Below are 25,353 nucleotides of genomic sequence, written 5' to 3'. Positions count from 1 at the left end.
AATAAAGTAGGCCAAATGGTCAGGAGCAGAGGGGCCCAGGTGTCAGGCTCTCCTGCTCCTAACCATTTGGCCTACTTTATCGGGAGTTTTTCTGGTATCCTGGTGGGCCAGTCCGACACCCAATTTTCTCTTTCCCATAATGCCTTGACCACTTCTTTGATACCACGTTGTTACAGATATGTGAATCCCAAGATAAGCAATGCTAAATGCCAATCAAAGCAACAGTTGCACTGAATCCTGCCCTGGACACTTGGGTCTATAAACACCATTACCATCTGCCCTCACTGAGCCTAAAGACATTTCCAGAGCAACACAAGCGATAGTAACAATATTTACAGTAAATTAAATTCAGTGTTTTACATCTCTATGAACAAGCTGCCGGTAAAAGGCGAAATGTTTGCAAAGCTCACAAAATACATGGAAATATTTCAACTGTGTGATTGAACTTTACTACAGAGGCTCTAAGGTGGCCCCCCACCTAATGCCACACTCTCATTCAATGCAACTGCATAGAATTGGGGGGCAGCCAGTAAAATAGGAGGTGAATGGGGGTGGCAAGTAGACACCTTGGGTGGGAGGTACGGTCGGCTTGGCCCGCCCCTGGGGGATTCACAGACTTTCTAGTAACCATGGGAGCATTTGCCTTATCAACACAACTTGGCAGAACGATACCATTTTGGATTTGTTAGGAAGTGAACTTTCCAAAAATGTATGGTTTTCTGGGGTCCACTTCAGGGCATTTCTGGCAATCAAAAAACAACATATATTTGGTATTGGGGCGCTCAGGAGACATGGGGTTTCCCAAACATGTGTAATTATGCACATTTGTTTGTTTATGCATCTTATTAATAAGTAAAGGAAAACTATACCCCAAACAATGTACTGGTTGTTCTCTCTCAGTACAAAATGTTTTCCATAGACTTTAGTGAACTGGCATCTAGCTGGCAAATAGGTTGTATAGGTTATTGGCACTTTATATATATGTCTTATTATTATTATTATTTTTCATAATATTAGTCACAATACAAATCAACAACAATATACAACATCAATAAAACAAACAAATCAACACAACAAAACAGCAACATTGTTGGACACTGACACAATTGTGACTTATATATGGTGTTTGTACAGAAGCTACTGGCTGGCACTCAGCACTGTACCCACGAGACCCTGGGCTCATTGTGTTACGTCGCTATAGTTCTTACACCATCCCTTCCTCTCATTAACACTCAGTATCCAATGAAATCAATGTAATGAATCCGGTACGGCAGCATTTGAGAATGAATGAGTTGCGCGTTACCTTCTCGTTCTCTGTGCTGACCTGTATGGCGTTAGGAATAAGCCGGGCGGTTTTTTCCTTTGTCATAGAAGTGATATCCCGTAGCTGCAGGCATATCTGGAAAACACACAATAGGGACAACTCAGTCACCGGAGTGGGACAGAACCATCGGGGACTTACCTTAAACTGTCAGACCCAAATGCAATTCATCAGTATCTGCAACCGACATCAATTATTTGTGTCCCTGTAACCCAAGTTATTTCCTTCCCACTGAAACACTGCCCCGGCCCAGGCTCACACTTCAGAAGCTTGTGGGGCATAGGGTTGCCACCTTTGCTGGAGGCTAAACGCGAAGGGGGCGGGGCAGGTGGCATTGGGGGTGGAGCAGTGAAGTTGGATGATGACATCAGAAGCGCGCACAATGATGTCAGTGGGATTATGACGCCGAAGTGGGGTGATTGCATCATTTGATTCAATTGCCTGGATTTCTGTCCAGTGCTTTAAACTGGAGAGAAAGTTTTAAACTGGGCAGCCCTTTGAAAAACTGAGACGTCCATTACAAAACCACATGGGTGGCAACTGTATCTGTATCTATATTCTGCCTGATGAGTAAAACCAATCCTTTAATGAAAGGTATGGGATCTATTATACAGAAATCAGTTATCCAGAAAGCTGGTTGATCAATTTGCTTTTGTTTTTGTTTCTGTAATAATAAAAAAAAAACTGTACTTAATGATAACTAAGTCGTGTTGGGGTGAGTATCCTAATATTTGTCTTTCATTTATTGGCCGGATTATTGTTCAGGTTTCACAAGGCTGAAAACCAAACAGACAGTTGAGACCTGAACAACCAAATAGGTGGCAACCCTAGTAGGGCAACTTGGTATGAACTGGTAAAATCCTTTCTGTGCAAATTGGAAACAATTGCTCTTTTTATTCCGGCACAACAAACTGCCAACCTGATAGAATGAAAAAGCGGCAGTTGGTCTGTGAATATGGATTGCATGCCTGTGTGGATGCTGAATTTGGTAAGGAAACAATAAATCCTACAGAGGGCGCTCCAGGTGAGCTGGGAATAGAAGCAACAGATGGGGTGGGGCACAGAGAGGCCAGCAGGTAAATACACTTACATGTAGCATCATAGGCAGGAACAGCAAGGGAGGTGCTATCCCATAATACCGTGCCTTTGTATGGGCTACACGTAAGGCAGCTGCACTAATGGCTCTGAGTGCAGGGTTGGGACCAATAATCATGGAATCCCAAATTTCTTACATAGCAAGGCCATCCCCCTCAGTGGTTTTGAACCCACAAATGTATTTGTAGCTGTAATATTGGTGTGTAGGCGCCATCTCAGTGCCTTGTGCCTGAGTCTGAGCTTTCAGCCAGCGCTACACATTAGAACTGCTTTCAGCTAACCTATTGTTTCTCCTACTCCCATGTAACTGGAGGAGTCCCAAGCCGGACTTGGATTTCTTACTATTGAGTGCTATTCTGATACCTACTGGGAGCTGCTATCTTGCTCCCTTCCCATTGTTCTGCTGATCGGCTGCTGGGGGAGAGGGGGGGATATCACTCCAACTTGCAGCGCAGCAGTTAAGTGTGCCTGAGTCTGAGCTTTCAGCCAGCGCTACTCATTAGAACTGCTTTCAGCTAACCTATTGTTTCTCCTACTCCCATGTAACTGGAGGAGTCCCAAGCCGGACTTGGATTTCTTACTATTGAGTGCTATTCTGATACCTACTGGGAGCTGCTATCTTGCTCCCTTCCCATTGTTCTGCTGATCGGCTGCTGGGGGAGAGGGGGGGATATCACTCCAACTTGCAGCGCAGCAGTTAAGTGTGCCTGAGTCTGAGCTTTCAGCCAGCGCTACACATTAGAACTGCTTTCAGCTAACCTATTGTTTCTCCTACTCCCATGTAACTGGAGGAGTCCCCAGCCGGACTTGGATTTCTTACTATTGAGTGCTATTCTGATACCTACTGGGAGCTGCTATCTTGCTCCCTTCCCATTGTTCTGCTGATCGGCTGCTGGGGGTGAGGGGGGGGGGATATCACTCCAACTTAAAGTGTGAGTGAAGTTTATCAGAGCACAGGTCACATGGCTGTGGCACCCTGGGAAATGAAGAATATGGCTAGCCCCATGGGAAAAACAGATTACAATGCAGGATTCTGCTGGAGAAGCTCTATTAACTGATGGGTTTTGTAACAAACATGTTTCCCCTGACAGTGTTGCTTTAAGGTTTAATGTATAGCAGGGAAATACAAATAGGAGAGACCTACCTAGTGTGTTGACAGACACATATTAACCTTTACAGTCATGTGACAATTTCTTCCAGACAGTTATTTGTATAGGCAGATTAGGGTTCCTATATGGCTTGCTAACCAGCTGCATCTTTTCTGAAGGAACTGGTGTTAATTTGGTTTATGCCTGCCGGAAACACCAACTGCCTGCTGAAATATTGTTATTGTTCTAGTAGGTAAGTAATGCGAGCAGCACAAAGGCAGAAGATCCTTACTGTGGTTTCCCAGCGGAAGATGTTGCTGTGGAAGCAGAGGCAGCTCTCGGAGAGGTAGATTCGCCCCTGTAGTAAAATCTCCTTCTGTAAGGCACACGCGTAATCTGCAGACAGAAGCACAGACAAAGGCAAGACGATTTGTGCCTTCCCATTGGCTGGAGCACAAGTGACTCCCACAGAGGTGACACAATGGCAACTGTATTATAAGCAGGATATATAAGGGGTGGGTATATTCCCCTCTCTGTGTTTGTGTGTATATGTGTGTAAGCTCCATACCCAACTGTATTATAAGCAGGATATATAAGGGGTGGGTATATTCCCCATCTATGTAGGTATGTATGTACATGTATATGCAGTTGCTAACAATGTTATTGGTTGTAGTATCACTGCTATAGGATTACAGGCACTTCGTTGGAAAATAAAATCAATGTAAAGCCTAAAGCCTAGATATTTGTGTGTGCAAAGAGAGTAAAAAGGTATAAAAAGGGTAAATATATTGTTATAATGTGCTTCAGTGTTTGATAAGCAACATGGCAGCTCCCTCATGTATAAATAAAAATGCATGAAAAAAAAAAATAGAAACAGATATTCTGTGCCCACAATAAGTTCGGATTTCATAAAGTATTGGCCAGACCCCCCCCTGAGAAGAGCTGCTTTATTACAATTAAGTCACTGCTGTACTGTTTGTGGGAAACAATATGGCAGCTCCCACATACAAATACAGAGAAGGAATGTTGTGGGCACAAAATAAACTGTATTCAGTCATATGTAACTAACTGAAGCAGCATGGCAGCTGGATTTGATGCGCAGCAAGGTACCAGCGGAATTTTATTCTGTTTACTGTGATGCCAATCTGTGTGGCACTGAGCCCCATTACCCACGGGCCTGACCCAGTTGGTAGAATAACTGTGCTCGGCGCAGTCACCCTACCCCGGTATTCTCTTACCTACTATCAGTTTCTCGCTTTCTGGCAGCTCCTTGAAGATCTTCCGAAATTCCTCGCTCCTCTGTTTGTAAGTGGAGCTGGATCCCTGCGGGTAGAAGAGCAAAGGGTTACAGGGGGTGCCAGTCGGAGGGCAATGTGGGTGCTACTGGGAACGGGCTGCGTACATAATATCTATCAGTGGGGGCTGCGTCAGGCAATCCCTCCGCACTATTTTCTACTCTGGATTCTGCCTTCATCTCCCGGAGCGGTGTCGGCCCCTTTGTTCAGCCCCAAGCCAGGCGCAGGCACATGACTGGGGACACAGGGAACAGCCGTATTTATATACACTCAGTGTGTCCTGGAACTTCAAGGATGAGAAGTTTGCATTCCGCCTCGAGAGAAATCTCTCCAAACTGCTTTATATAGCTGTGTGTGGGGCCCCAACCGTGGGGGGGCAAGCGGGGGAACCGGGGCAAAATCTCACCCCCTTTCTCACTAAATTATCTGGGTCTGAAATAAATGAACTGGCACATCTCTCTATTGCCCTGAAATGTCACTTATATTAATAAATCACTTATATAAATAATGCAGCAAGGCCGAATCACTTATTTGACATTTATAGTGAATAATCAGTCAGTAGTGATGTAATTAGCAGCGTTAATGAACAGACTGCAACTCACTCAGTCACCTTACCCACGGGTACATTTCCCTAATTCATCTGCTTTTAATAGTCAATAACAACAATTTAGACCACTTATCTGTCTATCTGACCCATATTTCTATCTATCTTACGCATTATCTGACTATCTGACCCCATATCTGTCTATCTGACCCCATATCTGACTATCTGACCCCATATCTGTCTATCTGACCCCATATCTGACTATCTGACCCCATATCTGTCTATCTGACCCCATATCTGACTATCTGACCCCATATCTGTCTATCTGACCCCATACCTGACTATCTGACCCTATATCTGTCTATCTGACCCCATATCTGACTATCTGACCCCATATCTGACTATCTGACCCCATATCTGTCTATCTGACCCCATACCTGACTATCTGACCCCATATCTATCTATCTGACCCCGTATCTGACCCCATATCTGACTATCTGACCCCATACCTGACTATCTGACCCCATATCTGTCTATCTGACCCCATATCTGACTATCTGACCCCATATCTGTCTATCTGACCCCATACCTGACTATCTGACCCTATATCTGTCTATCTGACCCCATATCTATCTATCTGACCCCGTATCTGACCCCATATCTATCTATCTGACCCCATATCTGTCTATCTGACCCCATATCTGTCTATCTGACCCCATACCTGTCTATCTGACCCCATACCTGTCTATCTGACCACATATCTGACCCCCATTTCTGACTATCTGACCCCATATCTGATCCCATTTACTCTTTTATTTTCCACTATATTAGGGGATTCAATAGACTTTTAAATGGGATGTAAAGGCAAATAACAATATTCCAGGTACTACTCAAAAACCTAAAAATATGCATGTATGAAATGTACAGTACTTAAGTTAGAAATTTTGTACCGTTTGTTAATAGCAACAGATTGTGTGCAGCTGAATTCACTGTCTCCTCTCCCTCCTGAGTCCTTTCCCAACCGGCCAGAAAGCAGAGCTGGGTTTTTTCTCACTGAGATTATTACTACTCTTACTACTCTGGCCGGCCAAGAAACATTCAGCGCTATTCTGCATTCCGGAGGGCAGGGAAGCAGAGCTGGGTTGTTTCTCACTGAGATTACTACTACTCTTACTACTCTGGCCGGCCAGGAAACATTCAATGCTGTTCTGCATTCCGGAGGGCAGGGAAGCAGAGCTGGGTTGTTTCTCACTGAAATTACTACTACTCTTACTACTCTGGCTGGCCAGGAAACATTCAATGCTGTTCTGCATTCCGGAGGGCAGGGAGGCAGAGCTGGGTTTTTTCTCACTGAGATTACTACTACTCTTACTACTCTGGCCGGCCAGGAAACATTCAATGCTGTTCTGCATTCCGGAGGGCAGGGAAGCAGAGCTGGGTTGTTTCTCACTGAAATTACTACTACTCTTACTACTCTGGCTGGCCAGGAAACATTCAATGCTGTTCTGCATTCCGGAGGGCAGGGAGGCAGAGCTGGGTTTTTTCTCACTGAGATTACTACTACTCTTACTACTCTGGCCGGCCAGGAAACATTCAATGCTGTTCTGCATTCCGGAGGGCAGGGAGGCAGAGCTGGGTTTTTTCTCACTGAGATTACTACTACTCTTACTACTCTGGCCGGCCAGGGAACATTCAGCGCTATTCTGCATTCCGGAGGGCAGGGAAGCAGAGCTGGGTTGTTTCTCACTGAGATTACTACTACTCTTACTACTCTGGCCGGCCAGGGAACATTCAGCGCTATTCTGCATTCCGGAGGGCAGGGAAGCAGAGCTGGGTTGTTTCTCACTGAGATTGCTACTACTACTCTTATTACTCTGGCCGGCCAGGAAAGGCCATTGTGTTAATACAAATACATATGGCAGCAAACATTGCAGATCTTGGCCACCTCCCCTGGAAACGACATTACTGACCCCACTTACACACACTACATTTTGGGGGATTGTCCCAAATAGTTTTACATCCTGTTATAAAGAGTAGAATAGAGCGTCTGGGAACCTGCCAACCTTTCCTAGAACCTTTAATACCGAGCAGCACAACACGCTGTATTTTCAGGATCCTGCCATTGTGAGTACACAAATGCCACATGTTGGGTGCCCTGCCAGACTCCCTCAGGGCCTGGTTTATGAAGCAGCACATCCACAATACATGTAGGGATTTATAAACCTTTAATAAAAGTCTGTTATACTGAGCCAGTCACTCAGGGGGACCACGGCGGCCATGCTTAGGCCAACCCATTGTAGCAGAGCACCCTCACTACTACAGGATACAGACCACTTTCATCAAACCCTATACACATAAGGATAGTATGTTGTACATAAAGCCCTAGGCAGGGTCGGACTGGGCCGCTGGGACACTGGGAAAATACCCGGTGGGCCCCAACGGCCCAGACCCGACCCTGTTTCCGCTTCTCCTGGCCAGCAATGTCCTCCCCCGATGTGTTTCACATATGCGCATTCAGGGGAGGATGTCAGGCGGGGGCCCCTGCGGGGGGGGGTAGGGGGACGTGGTGGGGGCCCCTGCAGGGGATACGTCAGTGGAGGTACCTTGGGGGGGTGCGGGGCACCCAGGGCGGTAGCCCCGGTGGGTCCTTCACCCCCCAGTCCAACCCTGGCCCTAGGTGTTGGTATACTGAGCAGAGGTTAGCCACTTAAAGCAGGGTCCCCAAACTTTTTTTTACATGTGAGCAAAATTTAAATTAAAAAAAAAAGGTGTAAAGCAACGCACGCATGAAAAAAGTTACTAGGTGGTGTCCAATATGGGCTGTGATTGGCTATTTGGTAGTCCAATGCAGACTACAGGATACTCTGTTTGGCCGTACACATGGTTTTTATGCCCTCAAAACCTACCTCTGGGTCAGAAATTCAAATATAAACACCTGCTTTGAGGCCTCTAGGAGCAACATCAGAGGGGTATGTGAGCAACATGTTGCCCCCGAGCCACTGTTTGGGGATCACTGACTGTAATAGATTGTTAGCTCTTCGGAGCAGCAACTGCATCCCAACTGTGTATTCAACACCTAAGCCCTAAAGCATAGATTTACTTATTCCAGAGCAGACGCCTTACTGTCTAGTAAAGAGGAGGAATCTATTAATGGCAGAAAAAGTATGAAATGCAATATGTAGGCAATTCTATTTCGTATAATGGGTAGGGGGGCAAGTCTGCCCCTGTAGTGGCATGGGATTACCTGGAGCTAGGGAGCGGCATGGTATTACATGGAGCTAGGGAGCGGCCTGGTATTACATGGAGCTAGGGAGCGGCATGGCCGCCATTATGCTGAAAGCATTGGCCTGGGGTTACATTTGCCTCCTGTAACATAGAAGAGGCGATTACATGCCCACAAAGATGCTCCGTTACCAGCAGACGCGCCGCATACAAAGAGTGTTTTGTGAGAAAAGGTGACATCTCCCGAGCTATAAAACATGCAAAAGGCAGTATTACATGACGGACTGAATAATTAAAGCGGCCGTGTCTCCCTCGCCCAGCCCTGCAAGCCAACACCGCAGCTCGTTATGGTGTTACTTGTTAAGCAGGGACGCTAGGAAAAGGGCTTCTTTGTTGCTGGAAGTGTGATAATTACTGTGCAACAATGCGGCTTCCCAAAAGTAATCACTAAGTACAGCAGCCGCCATGCGAAGTCTCACAAATGAGTTGACACACAACAAGGGTGGCCAAACTGGCCAGTCAGCCATTAGTAGGTCTAGTTCTCCCTTATGGCTAATGAACTGTAGTGCTGCCACTGGAACGTGGGTCCAGATCAGGGAATAAGTAGCCCAGCCTGAAGGCCAACAAGGCTGATTCAGCCATTAGTAGGTCTAGTTCTCCCTTATGGCTAATGAACTGTAGTGCTGCCACTGGAACGTGGGTCCAGATCAGGGAATAAGTAGCCCAGCCTGAAGGCCAACAAGGCTGATTCAGCCATTAGTAGGTCTAGTTCTCCCTTATGGCTAATGAACTGTAGTGCTGCCACTGGAACGTGGGTCCAGATCAGGGAATAAGTAGCCCAGCCTGAAGGCCAACAAGGCTGATTCAGCCATTAGTAGGTCTAGTTCTCCCTTATGGCTAATGAACTGTAGTGCTGCCACTGGAACGTGGGTCCAGATCAGGGAATAAGTAGCCCAGCCTGAAGGCCAACAAGGCTGATTCAGCCATTAGTAGGTCTAGTTCTCCCTTATGGCTAATGAACTGTAGTGCTGCCACTGGAACGTGGGTCCAGATCAGGGAATAAGTAGCCCAGCCTGAAGGCCAACAAGGCTGATTCAGCCATTAGTAGGTCTAGTTCTCCCTTATGGCTAATGAACTGTAGTGCTGCCACTGGAACGTGGGTCCAGATCAGGGAATAAGTAGCCCAGCCTGAAGGCCAACAAGGCTGATTCAGCCATTAGTAGGTCTAGTTCTCCCTTATGGCTAATGAACTGTAGTGCTGCCACTGGAACGTGGGTCCAGATCAGGGAATAAGTAGCCCAGCCTGAAGGCCAACAAGGCTGATTCAGCCATTAGTAGGTCTAGTTCTCCCTTATGGCTAATGAACTGTAGTGCTGCCACTGGAACGTGGGTCCAGATCAGGGAATAAGTAGCCCAGCCTGAAGGCCAACAAGGCTGATTCAGCCATTAGTAGGTCTAGTTCTCCCTTATGGCTAATGAACTGTAGTGCTGCCACTGGAACGTGGGTCCAGATCAGGGAATAAGTAGCCCAGCCTGAAGGCCAACAAGACTGAGATATGGAGACATATTCACAAAAGTGCAAATATTCTACTTTACATCAATGTAATGAAACTTTGCTGGCAAAAATTCTCTGTAAAAATTCGCCAGTGTATTGTCTCTTCCAAACAGTGGTAATAGGGTTAATTTCCTAGAGAACTGAGGCCATAAGGAAATGATGAATGAGGGATATTAGCACGGACGATATGATATCAAATAAGATGCAAAATAGACGTCTCTATGTTTATTACAGTCGTTCATTAGCCTGAACCTGTCACTATTCCTCTTGGCGAAAATTCACTCTTGTGCTCTTGATAAATTGGTGTATATTTAAAGTTTCAAACTGGCAAAATCTGTAGTCTTCTCGATGTCCATTGAAATCCACTCTGAAAGTCACTAAGGGCAATGGCACACGGGGAGACTCTCCCGAAATGCCATCCCACTGGCGAGAATGTAAATCGCCGGTGGGATGGTATACACAAGTTTCCTCTCAAGGCTGGGGGTGAGGGGGGATATCACTCCAACTTGCAGCGCAGCAGTAAAGTGTGCCTGAGTCTGAGCTTTCAGCCGGCGCTACACATTAGAACTGCTTTCAGCTAACCTATTGTTTCTCCTACTCCCATGTAACTGGAGGAGTCCCAAGCCGGACTTGGATTTCTTACTATTGAGTGCTATTCTGATACCTACTGGGAGCTGCTATCTTGCTCCCTTCCCATTGTTCTGCTGATCGGCTGCTGGGGGGGAGGGGTGGGGGATATCACTCCAACTTGCAGCGCAGCAGTAAAGTGTGCCTGAGTCTGAGCTTTCAGCCAGCGCTACACATTAGAACTGCTTTCAGCTAACCTATTGTTTCTCCTACTCCCATGTAACTGGAGGAGTCCCAAGCCGGACTTGGATTTCTTACTATTGAGTGCTATTCTGATACCTACTGGGAGCTGCTATCTTGCTCCCTTCCCATTGTTCTGCTGATCGGCTGCTGGGGGTGAGGGGGGATATCACTCCAACTTGCAGTGCAGCAGTAAAGTGTGCCTGAGTCTGAGCTTTCAGCCAGCGCTACACATTAGAACTGCTTTCAGCTAACCTATTGTTTCTCCTACTCCCATGTAACTGGAGGAGTCCCAAGCCGGACTTGGATTTCTTACTATTGAGTGCTATTCTGATACTTACTGGGAGCTGCTATCTTGCTCCCTTCCCATTGTTCTGCTGATCAGCTGCTGAGGGTGAGGGGGGGATATCACTCCAACTTGCAGCGCAGCAGTAAAGTGTGCCTGAGTCTGAGCTTTCAGCCAGCGCTACACATTAGAACTGCTTTCAGCTAACCTATTGTTTCTCCTACTCCCATGTAACTGGAGGAGTCCCAAGCCGGACTTGGATTTCTTACTATTGGGTGCTATTCTGATACCTACTGGGAGCTGCTATCTTGCTACCTTCCCATTGTTCTGCTGATCGGCTGCTGGGGGTGAGGGGGGGATATCACTCCAACTTGCAGCGCAGCAGTAAAGTGTGCCTGAGTCTGAGCTTTCAGAAGGAGCCGGCGCTACACATTAGAACTGCTTTCAGCTAACCTATTGTTTCTCCTACTCCCATGTAACTGGAGGAGTCCCAAGCCGGACTTGGATTTCTTACTATTGGGTGCTATTCTGATACCTACTGGGAGCTGCTATCTTGCTACCTTCCCATTGTTCTGCTGATCGGCTGCTGGGGGTGAGGGGGGGGATATCACTCCAACTTGCAGCGCAGCAGTAAAGTGTGCCTGAGTCTGAGCTTTCAGAAGGAGCCGGCGCTACACATTAGAACTGCTTTCAGCTAACCTATTGTTTCTCCTACTCCCATGTAACTGGAGGAGTTGGATTTCTTACTATTGAGTGCTATTCTGATACCTACTGGGAGCTGCTATCTTGCTCCCTTCCCATTGTTCTGCTGATCGGCTGCTGGGGGTGAAGGGGGGGATGGGGGGGATGGGGGGCCCTCATGTATAGCAGGGGGCCCATGATGAAAGCCATAACTAAACCTCACTGGAACTAGTGAAGGCGGAGGGAAATGGGAAGCCATTAGATCTCTTACTTACACTGGGTTTCTGTTCCTCATCGTTCCCCTTGGGCTGTTCCAGAGAGGCTCTCCTGAGCATGGGACTATCTTCAGGTGGTCCATTGGCTAGCACAGGCCTATACAACACGGCCATTACATCCCGGTCTCTGGACCAGCCCCCCTCTTCTTATACCCTCTATTTCACGGCACTGATGGGGAGAAATAAAAACTTGTTATGAAATTAGAACAAAAAAGGAAAAATACAACATACACACTGTTAGTGGAGGCTTAATACTCCTATGGTGCAGCGGCGTTGGGCCCCAGCCGAACTCGAAAGATTTGCCCAAATATCAAACTGAACCGGAATCCTAATTTTCATATACAAATGAAAGTACTAAGGGCCAAAAAGAAGCGCCTGCGCGGCGTGCAGCAAAACATGTTCAACTTCCGTTATTATGTGCCGAAAAGTCACATGATTTTAATGTTTCAGCCAGGAATCCTGCTGAAAAAGGCCGAATATGTGAGGAATACCTATAATAAATACTTGTTAGAGGTATTTTAAAGAAACCATTATCAAATATTGCTGGAGTATGTATGTAACCCTTAACAGCAATTTCATACAAAATAAAGAAGACCAACTAAAAAGGTGCTTAGAATTGAAACATCTGTAACATAATAAAATGTCATATAAATGCGATAGTCCCCCAAGTCTGTGTAAAGGCACATTACAAGACCCTAACAGTAAGTTAGATCATCTAAACTATTTCTGAAGAAAGCGGCTCGCAAAGCACCATGGTCAGCCAGAGAATGGATAAAACTCGAACTTTATTTACATTCTTAAAAACCCAGAACGCCTATCATCTAAACTATTTGCCCCATCATTTAAAGGGACCCTGCCATGATATTAATGGGGGGCTGTTAATCTCTAAATGACCCTGTTACACAGCAAATAATTCCCTCTGCCATTTAACCTTTTATTCTTCAACCAACAAATGTATTTGTAGCTGTAATATTGGTGTGTAGGCGCCATCTCAGTGCCTTGTGCCTGAGTCTGAGCTTTCAGCCAGCGCTACACATTAGAACTGCTTTCAGCTAACCTATTGTTTCTCCTACTCCCATGTAACTGGAGGAGTCCCAAGCCGGACTTGGATTTCTTACTATTGAGTGCTATTCTGATACCTACTGGGAGCTGCTATCTTGCTCCCTTCCCATTGTTCTGCTGATCGGCTGCTGGTGGGGAGGGGGGGGGGCTATCACTCCAACTTGCAGCGCAGCAGTAAAGTGTGCCTGAGTCTGAGCTTTCAGCCAGCGCTACACATTAGACCTGCTTTCAGCTAACCTATTGTTTCTCCTACTCCCATGTAACTGGAGGAGTCCCAAGCCGGACTTGGATTTCTTACTATTGGGTGCTATTCTGATACCTACTGGGAGCTGCTATCTTGCTACCTTCCCGTTGTTCTGCTGATCGGCTGCTGGGGGTGAGGGGGGGATATCACTCCAACTTGCAGCGCAGCAGTAAAGTGTGCCTGAGTCTGAGCTTTCAGAAGGAGCCGGCGCTACACATTAGAACTGCTTTCAGCTAACCTATTGTTTCTCCTACTCCCATGTAACTGGAGGAGTTGGATTTCTTACTATTGAGTGCTATTCTGATACCTACTGGGAGCTGCTATCTTGCTCCCTTCCCATTGTTCTGCTGATCGGCTGCTGGGGGTGAGGGGGGGGGGGATATCACTCCAAATTGCAGCGCAGCAGTAAAATGTGAGTGAAGTTTATCAGAGCACAGGTCACATGGCTGTGGCACACTGGGAAATGAAGAATATGGCTAGCCCCATGGGAAAAACAGATTACAATGCAGGATTCTGCTGGAGAAGCTCTATTAACTGATGGGTTTTCTAGAGCAAGTGGGGGACATAATTTTGCTTAGGCAATGTTCACGTGACTATTACAAATGTTAGTTGCCCCCTGGCTTATTCCGTGTGCTTAGAGGGAGCTGTCTCTGAGAAAACACAAGAAAAGGTGAAACCACTTTATAAACCAAACAAACGCACCTGGTTCAACCAGAATTTTAGGCTGCATAGATACAGCCTTGTCCCCAGGCCTAGAATTACCCCACGGCGGGGCATCACCAGGAAACTTTGATCCAGTGTAAATAATACGTATGAGAGATAATTTTTTGACAGGGGAAGGCTTCCGCGTAATTAAGTGGCAATGAAAGGAACATAAATCTATTAAGAATTGTGATATTATTGTCCGTTTAGTGTCGGACTGGGACGCCAGGGGCCCACCAGAAAGCTTTAGCCAAGGGCTGCCAAACTGGAGGCCCATGGGCCAGATGTTGCCCTCCAAAGGATGTTTATAGCCCCCAGTCTATAGACTATAGGGTTTAATCATTTTAATTTAATCCTTTGAACATGTTATATAAGAAATAACCAGCCCAATACATGTAATAAGTTGGACAGCACTGCCTTAAACCATAACCTGCATATCTTTCCTCTTCTCCTTACCTGCATTCCATATTCTCTTTACTTACTATAATCTAGCCTTCTCTCCATTTCTTTTTCTACAAAAAAGATGGAAAACAAAGATACAGGCATAGAAGGCAAAATGGTTGGGTGAGAAGGGGGGCCCACTGACACCCAGTCCTGCTAGGAGTTTCCCTGGTATCCTGGTAGGCCAATCCGACACTGCTCATGTTTCCATGCCAACATCCTCCCGGTCCCTTGAGATACATCAGCAAGTGGGACTTATCATGAGGAAGTACCTCCAATCCCAACAATACCCCCCTCTCTGGGTCACTAACACCTCCTCCTCTAACACAGAGCTCCCCAACCTTTTTTGCACCACGGACCGGTTTTAAGCAAGACATTTTTCCAAGGACTGAGGTTGGGGGGGGGGCACAACTAGTGCATAGTATCAGTTAATTATTACATATATAATGTAAATGTCATTATTACATTTTATGCACTTTATTTTTATTGTTATTATTACCTTATAAAATATAATACAGCTCACTATTATACAAAATCAATGGGAGACCAGGAGGCCAGGTTCAGCACAGTCCATGGCCCGGCACCAGTCCACGGCCCAGTGGTTGGGGACCCCTGCTCTAGCATTTATAAAGAGTAGGGTGGCACACCAAATACTAATAAAAATGAATGGGGGGCTACCGGAAAGTCCCCCAAAATGAATGCCCAAAAATAGCAAAAGACGGGGCATTGACAAAAGCCAATGCAGAGAGTTGCTCCCATTAATGGCACATAAAGCCCAGTCTAACCATCTGGGGCCCTATAAAGAGCCAAGGTTCTGGTTTTCATTCAGGTTCTGGTTTGCAACCTCAGATATTATTCCCTGTTTCCAGTAGAGTTTGGGCTCGGCGAATAAAAGCCGCAGAACTTGACTGGTTACACAATGGAAATGCTTTCCAAGAGGATCAGGTTTTTCAGGACGCACAGCCCCGGTGCTTAAGGCACACACACCGCTCTCGCTCAGCAATCTTACTCACTGCTTAAGGATTTCCCATAATAACACAGGTTCCTATTATATACATTTTACCTGGTGGGGCATAACCTGGATAGATCTTATTCAGCTCTCACCTCACTGGCCACCAAGCCACGGCCGCAGACCACTAACACTGTATGATGTAAGGGAAACAATATGGCAGCTTTTCAGCTCTATCACTTTTACAGAATACTCAGTCCCCTATACATTCCATTAAGGTCTGTACGCTACATATATACTATGCAGCATCTCTAGCTATATTTAGTTTACCGCTTTAGTTCCCCTTTAATTCTGTGATGATGAAGGTGAATAACAGTTAGACCAGTGATCCCCAACCAGTGGCTCGTGAGCAACATGTTGCTCCCCAAACCCTTGGATGTTGCTCCCAGTGGCCTAAAAGCAGGGGCTTATTTTTGAATTTCTGGCTTTTGGGCATATGCTAATTAGAATTCGGAAAGGGTTAAATGGGCAGTGAAATTTTTTTTAACCCCTTCCAATCCTAATTAGCATATGCTAATTAGGATTCAGAATCGGTTCGGGATTCGGCCAAATCCTTCTGGGTGGGTTCAGTGCATCCCTAGTAGCAGCTACTTGTCATGACTATAAACCCCAGAAATCCCCTGCCATAGACAATACTGAGAATTGCCCCTGCTAAACACACACAGAGACAGTTATCAGTAAATGATCAGCATTGTCTGTTTTAGTAGCCGCAACAAGTAGCTGCTACTAGGACACTTCAGGGCAACTTCAGAAAACTGAATGCCATCCCACCAGCGATTTACATTCTTACCGGTGGGATGACATATTGGGGAGATTAGTGCCACTGCCTTAAAGGCGCAGTATACCCCATTGTTCAACATGAGAGCAACGAATAGGGTTGTGCTGAACGTACCTTTTGCCAAACAGGGAGATTAAATCTACTCCATGTTTGCTCCTTGCGGGGGAGATTATAAGATTCCCAATGCACAGATAAACACAAGTCCATTATGCAGAGGGATTATCTGAAGTCCGGTAAAATAATTATTTTATGTCTTGTGAGGCCCAAACACTGAGTAGCTTTAATCTCCCTGACTGGCCAGTTTAGCCAGGCCCTAGCCTACAGAGACCTTAAAGCAACAGTAACACAAAAAAATGCACTGTTGCCTTGCACTGGTACAACTGGGGTGTACCCATTATATTCTAAAGAGTTTATCTGTTATCTGCTTTGTAACCTGTGCCTTGTCTCCTTTGAATGACTGCCCCCGGGGCTACACAGCGGGGTATTTATATAAACTATAGTAGGGTTTCTGTAGCAAACACCCCAGCTGTACCGGTGCAGGAATGGCTGCCCCCGGGGCTACACAGCGGGGTATTTATATAAACTATAGTAGGGTTTCTGTAGCAAACACCCCAGCTGTACCAGTGCAGGAATGGCTGCCCCCGGGGCTACACAGCGGGGTATTTATATAAACTATAGTAGGGTTTCTGTAGCAAACACCCCAGCTGTACCAGTGCAGGAACGGCTGCCCCCGAGGCTACACAGCGGGGTATTTATATAAACTATAGTAGGGTTTCTGTAGCAAACACCCCAGCTGTACCAGTGCAGGAACGGCTGCCCCCGGGGCTACACAGCGGGGTATTTATATAAACTATAGTAGGGTTTCTGTAGCAAACACCCCAGCTGTACCGGTGCAGGAATGGCTGCCCCCGGGGCTACACAGTGGGGTATTTATATAAACTATAGTAGGGTTTCTGTAGCAAACACCCCAGCTGTACCGGTGCAGGAATGGCTGCCCCCGGGGCTACACAGCGGGGTATTTATATAAACTATAGTAGGGTTTCTGTAGCAAACACCCCAGCTGTACCAGTGCAGGAATGGCTGCCCCCGGGGCTACACAGCGGGGTATTTATATAAACTATAGTAGGGTTTCTGTAGCAAACACCCCAGCTGTACCGGTGCAGGAATGGCTGCCCCCGGGGCTACACAGCGGGTATTTATATAAACTATAGTAGGGTTTCTGTAGCAAACACCCCAGCTGTACCAGTGCAGGAACGGCTGCCCCCGGGGCTACACAGCGGGGTATTTATATAAACTATAGTAGGGTTTCTGTAGCAAACACCCCAGCTGTACCGGTGCAGGAATGGCTGCCCCCGGGGCTACACAGCGGGGTATTTATATAAACTATAATAGGGTTTCTGTAGCAAACACCCCAGCTGTACCGGTGCAGGAATGGCTGCCCCCGGGGCTACACAGCGGGGTATTTATATAAACTATAGTAGGGTTTCTGTAGCAAACACCCCAGCTGTACCGGTGCAGGAATGGCTGCCCCCGGGGCTACACAGCAGGGTATTTATATAAACTATAGTAGGGTTTCTGTAGCAAACACCCCAGCTGTACCAGTGCAGGAATGGCTGCCCCCGGGGCTACACAGCGGGGTATTTATATAAACTATAGTAGGGTTTCTGTAGCAAACACCCCAGCTGTACCGGTGCAGGAATGGCTGCCCCCGGGGCTACACAGCGGGGTATTTATATAAACTATAGTAGGGTTTCTGTAGCAAACACCCCAGCTGTACCGGTGCAGGAATGGCTGCCCCCGGGGCTACACAGCGGGGTATTTATATAAACTATAGTAGGGTTTCTGTAGCAAACACCCCAGCTGTACCAGTGCAGGAATGGCTGCCCCCGGGGCTACACAGCGGGGTATTTATATAAACTATAGTAGGGTTTCTATATGTTCTGAATGCTGTGCTTTTCCATTCTCCTTAGTTCTAGCATGGAGCACAGTGACAGACGTGGCCCCTGCAGGGGTTGGCAGCAGCGCAGCTGTATGTACATCCATGTTACACCCCAAAACCCAAACCCAGGTTGCCTGTATGAGGAACACTGTGTATGTTACAGGCTGCTGCCTATTGCTCTCCCAGGACTCAAGCCAAGGAGATGAGTATGCAAACAAACCAGTTTACATTTGACATTTGGAGGAAGGAGAAGTCTTTAGGTGGCAGTGAGAATTAGAGAAATAATAGGGACAAATGCCCAAGGCACTAGGCCTGTTTGTAGGAAAACTTTACCTTCCATTTATTCCTATTCAATTGTATGAGGGCACAGCAGTCTGTACGTACAGATCATTGTTCTTCTACTGCTGTGAATAAACATTGCCGCACTGGGTGCCATCGAGGCCTATGAGTGTATTTATACATAGGGCCCACTGTATGCAGCACATTCACCACACAGAATAAAAAAACACACTGCCTACTTATAACCACCAGGGGTGCTGTTTCATTGCAGTCTATGGACAAGCCTCTGCCGTGGGAATCTATTATGGTGTCATAGTCCTTATTATGCCTTATTGCTGCGACTTTAGCTTGCAGTGTATGGAAAGCAGCCTCATCCACATTCCAGACTGAGTAAAATCTAGATTTATTATGGTATAACATTTCCTTTCTTATCTCCCCCGAGATAAGGGAAATAGTGACGCTCCTGTTGGAGATTCCAATCTACTAGAGAAAGTCACACATTCCCTGTAAGGCAAGGCTAGCTTGGGGGCCATTATCCGGAAACCCGTTATCCAGAAAATTCAGAATTATGGAAATACCATCTCCCATAGACTCCATTTTAAGGAAATAATTCACATTTTTAAAAAATATTTCCTTTATCTCTGTAATAATAAAACAATATCTTGTACTTGATCCCAACTAAGATATAATTACCCCTTATTGGGGGCAGAACAGTCCTATTGGGTTTATTTAATGGTTAAATGATTCCCTTTTCTCTGTAATAATAAAACAGTACCTGTACTTGATCCCAACTAAGATATAATTACCCCTTATTGGGGCAGAACAGCCCTATTGGGTTTATTTCATGGTTAAATGATTCCCTTTTCTCTGTAATAATAAAACAGTACCTGTACTTGATCCCAACTAAGATATAATTACCCCTTATTGGGGCAGAACAGCCCTATTGGGTTTATTTCATGGTTAAATGATTCCCTTTTCTCTGTAATAATAAAACAGTACCTGTACTTGATCCTAACTAAGATATAATTACCCCTTATTGGGGGCAGAACAGCCCTATTGGGTTTATTTAATGGTTAAATGATTCCCTTTTCTCTGTAATAATAAAACAGTACCTGCACTTGATCCCAACTAAGATATAATTACCCCTTATTGGGGCAGAATAGCCCTATTGGGTTTATTTAATGGTTAAATGATTCCCTTTTCTCTGTAATAATAAAACAGTACCTGTACTTGATCCCAACTAAGATATAATTACCCCTTATTGGGGCAGAACAGTCCTATTGGGTTTATTTGATGTTTAAATTATTTTTTAGCAGACTTAAGGTATGGAGATCCCAATCCCAGGTCCCACACCTGTAATGGTAAACTCAGTATTCACTGGGCCCCTATAATGTTGCTGGGCCCCCGTAGCAATTACAGTAGCTGCACCAATGGTAGTTCCATTCATGGTCAGATTTCAGGGCTGAATTTAGACTGAGCCCCCTGTCACACAGAAAGCCTGGACCCCCATCTTAGGGAGAACACATTCTATACAGTAATTCAGAGCTCCAGTTGTTGTTCAACTACACTTCAGCCCTTTAGCAGAAACCCATTCAGCACCGGTGGCTAACCCAAATCCTTAGCTAAGTGGCATAACTAGATGTTACTGGGCCCCAATTTGGGGCCCCTAAAGGTGACCTATTCTACCAAGATATAGTGAAATTGCCCTATATTAAGGGCCTTGCTGTGCCCCCCTGCAACCGCAGGGTCTGCTTCCTCTCTAGTTACCTCTATACCAGACACAAGCATCTTTTTCCATTATGAATGTGCCTAGAATAAACTTGACAAAAAGTCACAAGCTCATAAGTACTGTGCAAACATAATAGTAATAAATAGTGAAGAAGTGCCCAGAATGCCAGAAATGAACGGCAAACTGATGGGTTGAGTACTAGACAAGTGTATCTTACCTTTGCTGTCAGTCAGTGCTGCAGCCAGTAAGACAGCAGGACGGGAGTCCACGGGGCTGTGTCCCGAGTCCTGTGGGTGAGTGACAAGGAACGCACATCTCCTGTGCTCTTACCTGCAGCCGACTGAGCGAGACAGAGCGAGACAGAGCGGAGGCGCTCACCTGGAACAAACCATGTGTACAGAGAGACAGGGAGGAAGAGAGAACGTTTCCTCTTACATAATTCTGTTCTGCACTCCCGTAGTAAACAAAATAGCAGATCCCACAGTTTGGCAGTGCCGGCGGAGTTGGGATTGTTGTAACATGATATGAATATTATAATATCCGCGCATTAGTGACGTACTGTGTCCCTAATCTCTGCTGAATGAGTTTGCTTGTAGTAAATATCACTTATTTGGTTTGTTCACTCCAGCAGGGGAAGCTGGCAACTGTATGCAAGTATAAATTATACATATAGAATATACAGTTTGGTCATTTCCCTACATTACAGGGATATTAGAAGTCACCGCCATGGAACTCTTGGAATTCCTCGGGGGCTTATAATATCCCTATATGTTACAATAGGGGGCACTTTATTCACTATATAATATAAGGAACTCCTCGGGGGCTTATAATATCCCTATATGTTACAATAGGGGGCACTTTATTCCCTATATATTATAAGGAACCCCTCTGTGACTTATAATATCCCTATATGTTACAATAGGGGGCACTTTATTCACTATATATTATAAGGAACTCCTCTGTGACTTATAATATCCCTATATGTTACAATAGGGGGCACTTCATTCACTATATATTATAAGGAACCCCTCGGGGGCTTATAATATCCCTATATGTTACAATAGGGGGTACTTCATTCACTATATATTATAAGGAACTCCTCTGTGACTTATAATATCCCTATATGTTACAATAGGGGGTACTTTATTCACTATATATTATAAGGAACCCCTTGGGGGCTTATAATATCCCTATATGTTACAACAGGGGGCACTTTATTCCCTATATATTATAAGGAACTCCTCTGTGACTTATAATATCCCTATATGTTACAACAGGGGGCACTTTATTCACTATATATTATAAGGAACTCCTCGGGGGCTTATAATATCCCTATATGTTACAATAGGGGGTACTTTATTCACTATATATTATAAGGAACCCCTCGGGGGCTTATAATATCCCTATATGTTACAATAGGGGGTACTTTATTCACTATATATTATAAGGAACTCCTCTGTGACTTATAATATCCCTATATGTTACAATAGGGGGCACTTTATTCACTATATATTATAAGGAACCCCTCGGGGGCTTATAATATCCCTATATGTTACAATAGGGGGCACTTCATTCACTATATATTATAAGGAACTCCTCTGGGACTTATAATATCCCTATATGTTACAATAGGGGGCACTTTATTCACTATATATTATAAGGAACTCCTCTGGGACTTATAATATCCCTATATGTTACAATAGGGGGTACTTTATTCACTATATATTATAAGGAACTCCTCGGGGGCTTATAATATCCCTATATGTTACAATAGGGGGTACTTTATTCACTATATATTATAAGGAACTCCTCGGGGACTTATAATATTCCTATATGTTACAATAGGGGGTACTTTATTCACTATATATTATAAGGAACCCCTCGGGGGCTTATAATATCCCTATATGTTACAATAGGGGGTACTTTATTCACTATATATTATAAGGAACCCCTCGGGGGCTTATAATATCCCTATATGTTACAATAGGGGGTACTTTATTCACTATATATATTGCCAGGGGTCTACAAGAAGAAACAAAATATGGTGACAAACTAAGAATAAAAAGTAGATTTGGTCCCAGGTAGTCATGTGACTTTTGGCAACACTCGGCTGCCCAGGCTTGCTTTATGGCAAGGATTCTACAGCTACACTGAGGATTAGTGTGTCATAAACAGAAAGGCATTTTGACCTGCTGCTTTTTCCCTGAGAAGGCCTCATTGATCGCAATACCCTATGTACCATATCTGTTGCATCAGTTTAGTGTATATAAAACTTGTATAGAGTAATATTCTGAGACAATTTGCAGTTGGTCTTCATTTTTTCATTATTTGTAGTTTTTTTTGTTATTTCACTTTTTGTTCAGCAGCTCTCCAGTAGTAGTTTCAGCAGCTATCTGGTTGCTAGGATCCAAATTACCTTAGCAACCAGGTAGTGGTTTCAATGAGAGACTGGTATATGAATAGGGGAGGGGATGAATAGAAAAAGAAGTTATAAACGGTAACAATAACAATAAAACTGGAGCCTCACAGAGCAATAGTTTTTTGGCTGTCGGGGTCAGTGACCCCCATTTGAAAGCTGCAAAAATGTAGAAGACGGCAAATCATTCAAAAACTATAAAAAATTAAATAATAAAGAACAATTAAAAAGTTGCTTAGCATTGGTTACACCCAGAACATTTGGCCAGAGTAAACTGTATGACCACTGTTTGTGGGATAAGCGACCATGCCACAAGTGACTGCCCAAACAGAAACTCCAGTTTGTTAATGGCCCCTATCGGCATAACTACAGACTCTTAGGCTGCATAAACACCTTCATTCTGCATGTGGGTGCCCCAGTTTGGCCACCCACAGGCTGCAACAATCAGGGTGATCGGATTTTCAGTAATACTGCAGGCCTAAGGAGACAGTCAGAAGCAGACTGCCATAGGGCCTTTTCCGAGTGAATTTTTATACCTGCCTGACAGATGACTAGCTGTTTTTTGGCCAGATACGGATTGGGCAGGCCGCTGAGAGGCCCCTATTCACAGGCAAATAAATGTCATTATTATTAACACTTATTTCTAAAGCGCCAACATATCCCGCAGCGCTGTACAATAAGTGGGTTTCATACATTGGGCATACAGAGTAACATATAAAGCAATCAGTAACCGATACAGGAGGGGAAGGGAGCCCTGCCCCAAAGAGCTTACACTCTACAAGGAGTAACATATAAAGCAATCAGTAACCGATACAGGAGGGGAAGGGAGCCCTGCCCAAAAGAGCTTACACTCTACAAGGAGTAACATATAAAGCAATCAGTAACCGATACAGGAGGGGAAGGGAGCCCTGCCCAAAAGAGCTTACACTCTACAAGGAGTAACATATAAAGCAATCAGTAACCGATACAGGAGGGGAAGGGAGCCCTGCCCAAAAGAGCTTACACTCTACAAGGAGTAACATATAAAGCAATCAGTAACCGATACAGGAGGGGAAGGGAGCCCTGCCCAAAAGAGCTTACACTCTACAAGGAGTAACATATAAAGCAATCAGTAACCGATACAGGAGGGGAAGGGAGCCCTGCCCAAAAGAGCTTACACTCTACAAGGAGTAACATATAAAGCAATCAGTAACCGATACAGGAGGGGAAGGAAGCCCTGCCCAAAAGAGCTTACACTCTACATTATTATTATTATTAACATTTATTTATAAAGCGCCAACATATCCCGCAGCGCTGTACAATAAGTGGGTTTCATACATTGGGCATACAGAGTAACATATAAAGCAATCAGTAACCGATACAGGAGGGGAAGAGAGCCCTGCCCAAAAGAGCTTACACTCTACAAGGAGTAACATATAAAGCAATCAGTAACCGATACAAGAGGGGAAGAGAGCCCTGCCCCAAAGAGCTTACACTCTACAAGGAGTAACATATAAAGCAATCAGTAACCGATACAGGAGGTGAAGAGAGCCCTGCCCAAAAGAGCTTACACTCTACAAGGAGTAACATATAAAGCAATCAGTAACCGATACAAGAGGGGAAGAGAGCCCTGCCCAAAAGAGCTTACACTCTACAAGGAGTAACATATAAAGCAATCAGTAACCGATACAGGAGGGGAAGAGAGCCCTGCCCAAAAGAGCTTACACTCTACAAGGAGTAACATATAAAGCAATCAGTAACCAATACAAGGGGTGAAGAGAGCTCTGCCCCAAAGAGCTTACACTCTACAAGGAGTAACATATAAAGCAATCAGTAACCGATACAGGAGGTGAAGAGAGCTCTGCCCCAAAGAGCTTACACTCTACAAGGAGTAACATATAAAGCAATCAATAACCGATACAAGGGGTGAAGAGAGCCCTGCCCAAAAGAGCTTACACTCTACAAGGAGTAACATATAAAGCAATCAGTAACCGATACAGGAGGGGAAGAGAGCCCTGCCCAAAAGAGCTTACACTCTACAAGGAGTAACATATAAAGCAATCAGTAACCGATACAAGAGGTGAAGACAGCCCTGCCCAAAAGAGCTTACACTCTACAAGGAGTAACATATAAAGCAATCAGTAACCGATACAGGAGGGGAAGAGAGCCCTGCCCAAAAGAGCTTACACTCTACAAGGAGTAACATATAAAGCAATCAGTAACCGATACAGGAGGGGGAGAGAGCCCTGCCCAAAAGAGCTTACACTCTACAAGGAGTAACATATAAAGCAATCAGTAACCGATACAGGAGGGGAAGGGAGCCCTGCCCAAAAGAGCTTACACTCTACAAGGAGTAACATATAAAGCAATCAGTAACCGATACAGGAGGGGAAAAGGGCCCTGCCCAAAAGAGCTTACACTCTACAAGGAGTAACATATAAAGCAATCAGTAACCGATACAGGAGGGGAAGAGAGCCCTGCCCAAAAGAGCTTACACTCTACAAGGAGTAACATATAAAGCAATCAGTAACCGATACAGGAGGGGAAGGGAGCCCTGCCCAAAAGAGCTTACACTCTACAAGGAGTAACATATAAAGCAATCAGTA

General features: G+C 45.1%; 1 protein-coding gene across 4 annotated transcripts in view; it reads right to left on the bottom strand.

The window, feature by feature from the left end:
• The window catches only part of gramd1c (GRAM domain containing 1C), a 73,775-nt gene that overhangs the window by 33,513 nt on the left and 14,909 nt on the right, over positions 1 to 25,353 (bottom strand). For 2 of the 4 annotated variants that reach the window (XM_031895784.1, XM_031895785.1), the window contains exons 3-5: positions 4,743 to 4,827; positions 3,797 to 3,900; positions 1,304 to 1,399 (exon numbers count right to left, since the gene is read on the bottom strand). In XM_031895784.1, coding sequence (XP_031751644.1) covers positions 1,304 to 1,399; positions 3,797 to 3,900; positions 4,743 to 4,827 — 285 coding nt within the window. Of the gene's footprint in view, positions 1 to 1,303; positions 1,400 to 3,796; positions 3,901 to 4,742; positions 4,828 to 4,906; positions 5,001 to 12,169; positions 12,339 to 20,569; positions 20,789 to 25,353 lie in introns of those variants that run through there. The other 2 variants (XM_012954418.3, XM_031895786.1) reach the window with 2 other exon arrangements.

The sequence above is a fragment of the Xenopus tropicalis genome, chromosome 2 (genome assembly GCF_000004195.4).
Source record: "Xenopus tropicalis strain Nigerian chromosome 2, UCB_Xtro_10.0, whole genome shotgun sequence".
In the NCBI taxonomy this organism is placed as follows: domain Eukaryota; kingdom Metazoa; phylum Chordata; class Amphibia; order Anura; family Pipidae; genus Xenopus; species Xenopus tropicalis.
Note: the sequence above shows the minus strand (reverse complement) of the source record. Positions and strands in the feature narration are given on the sequence as shown.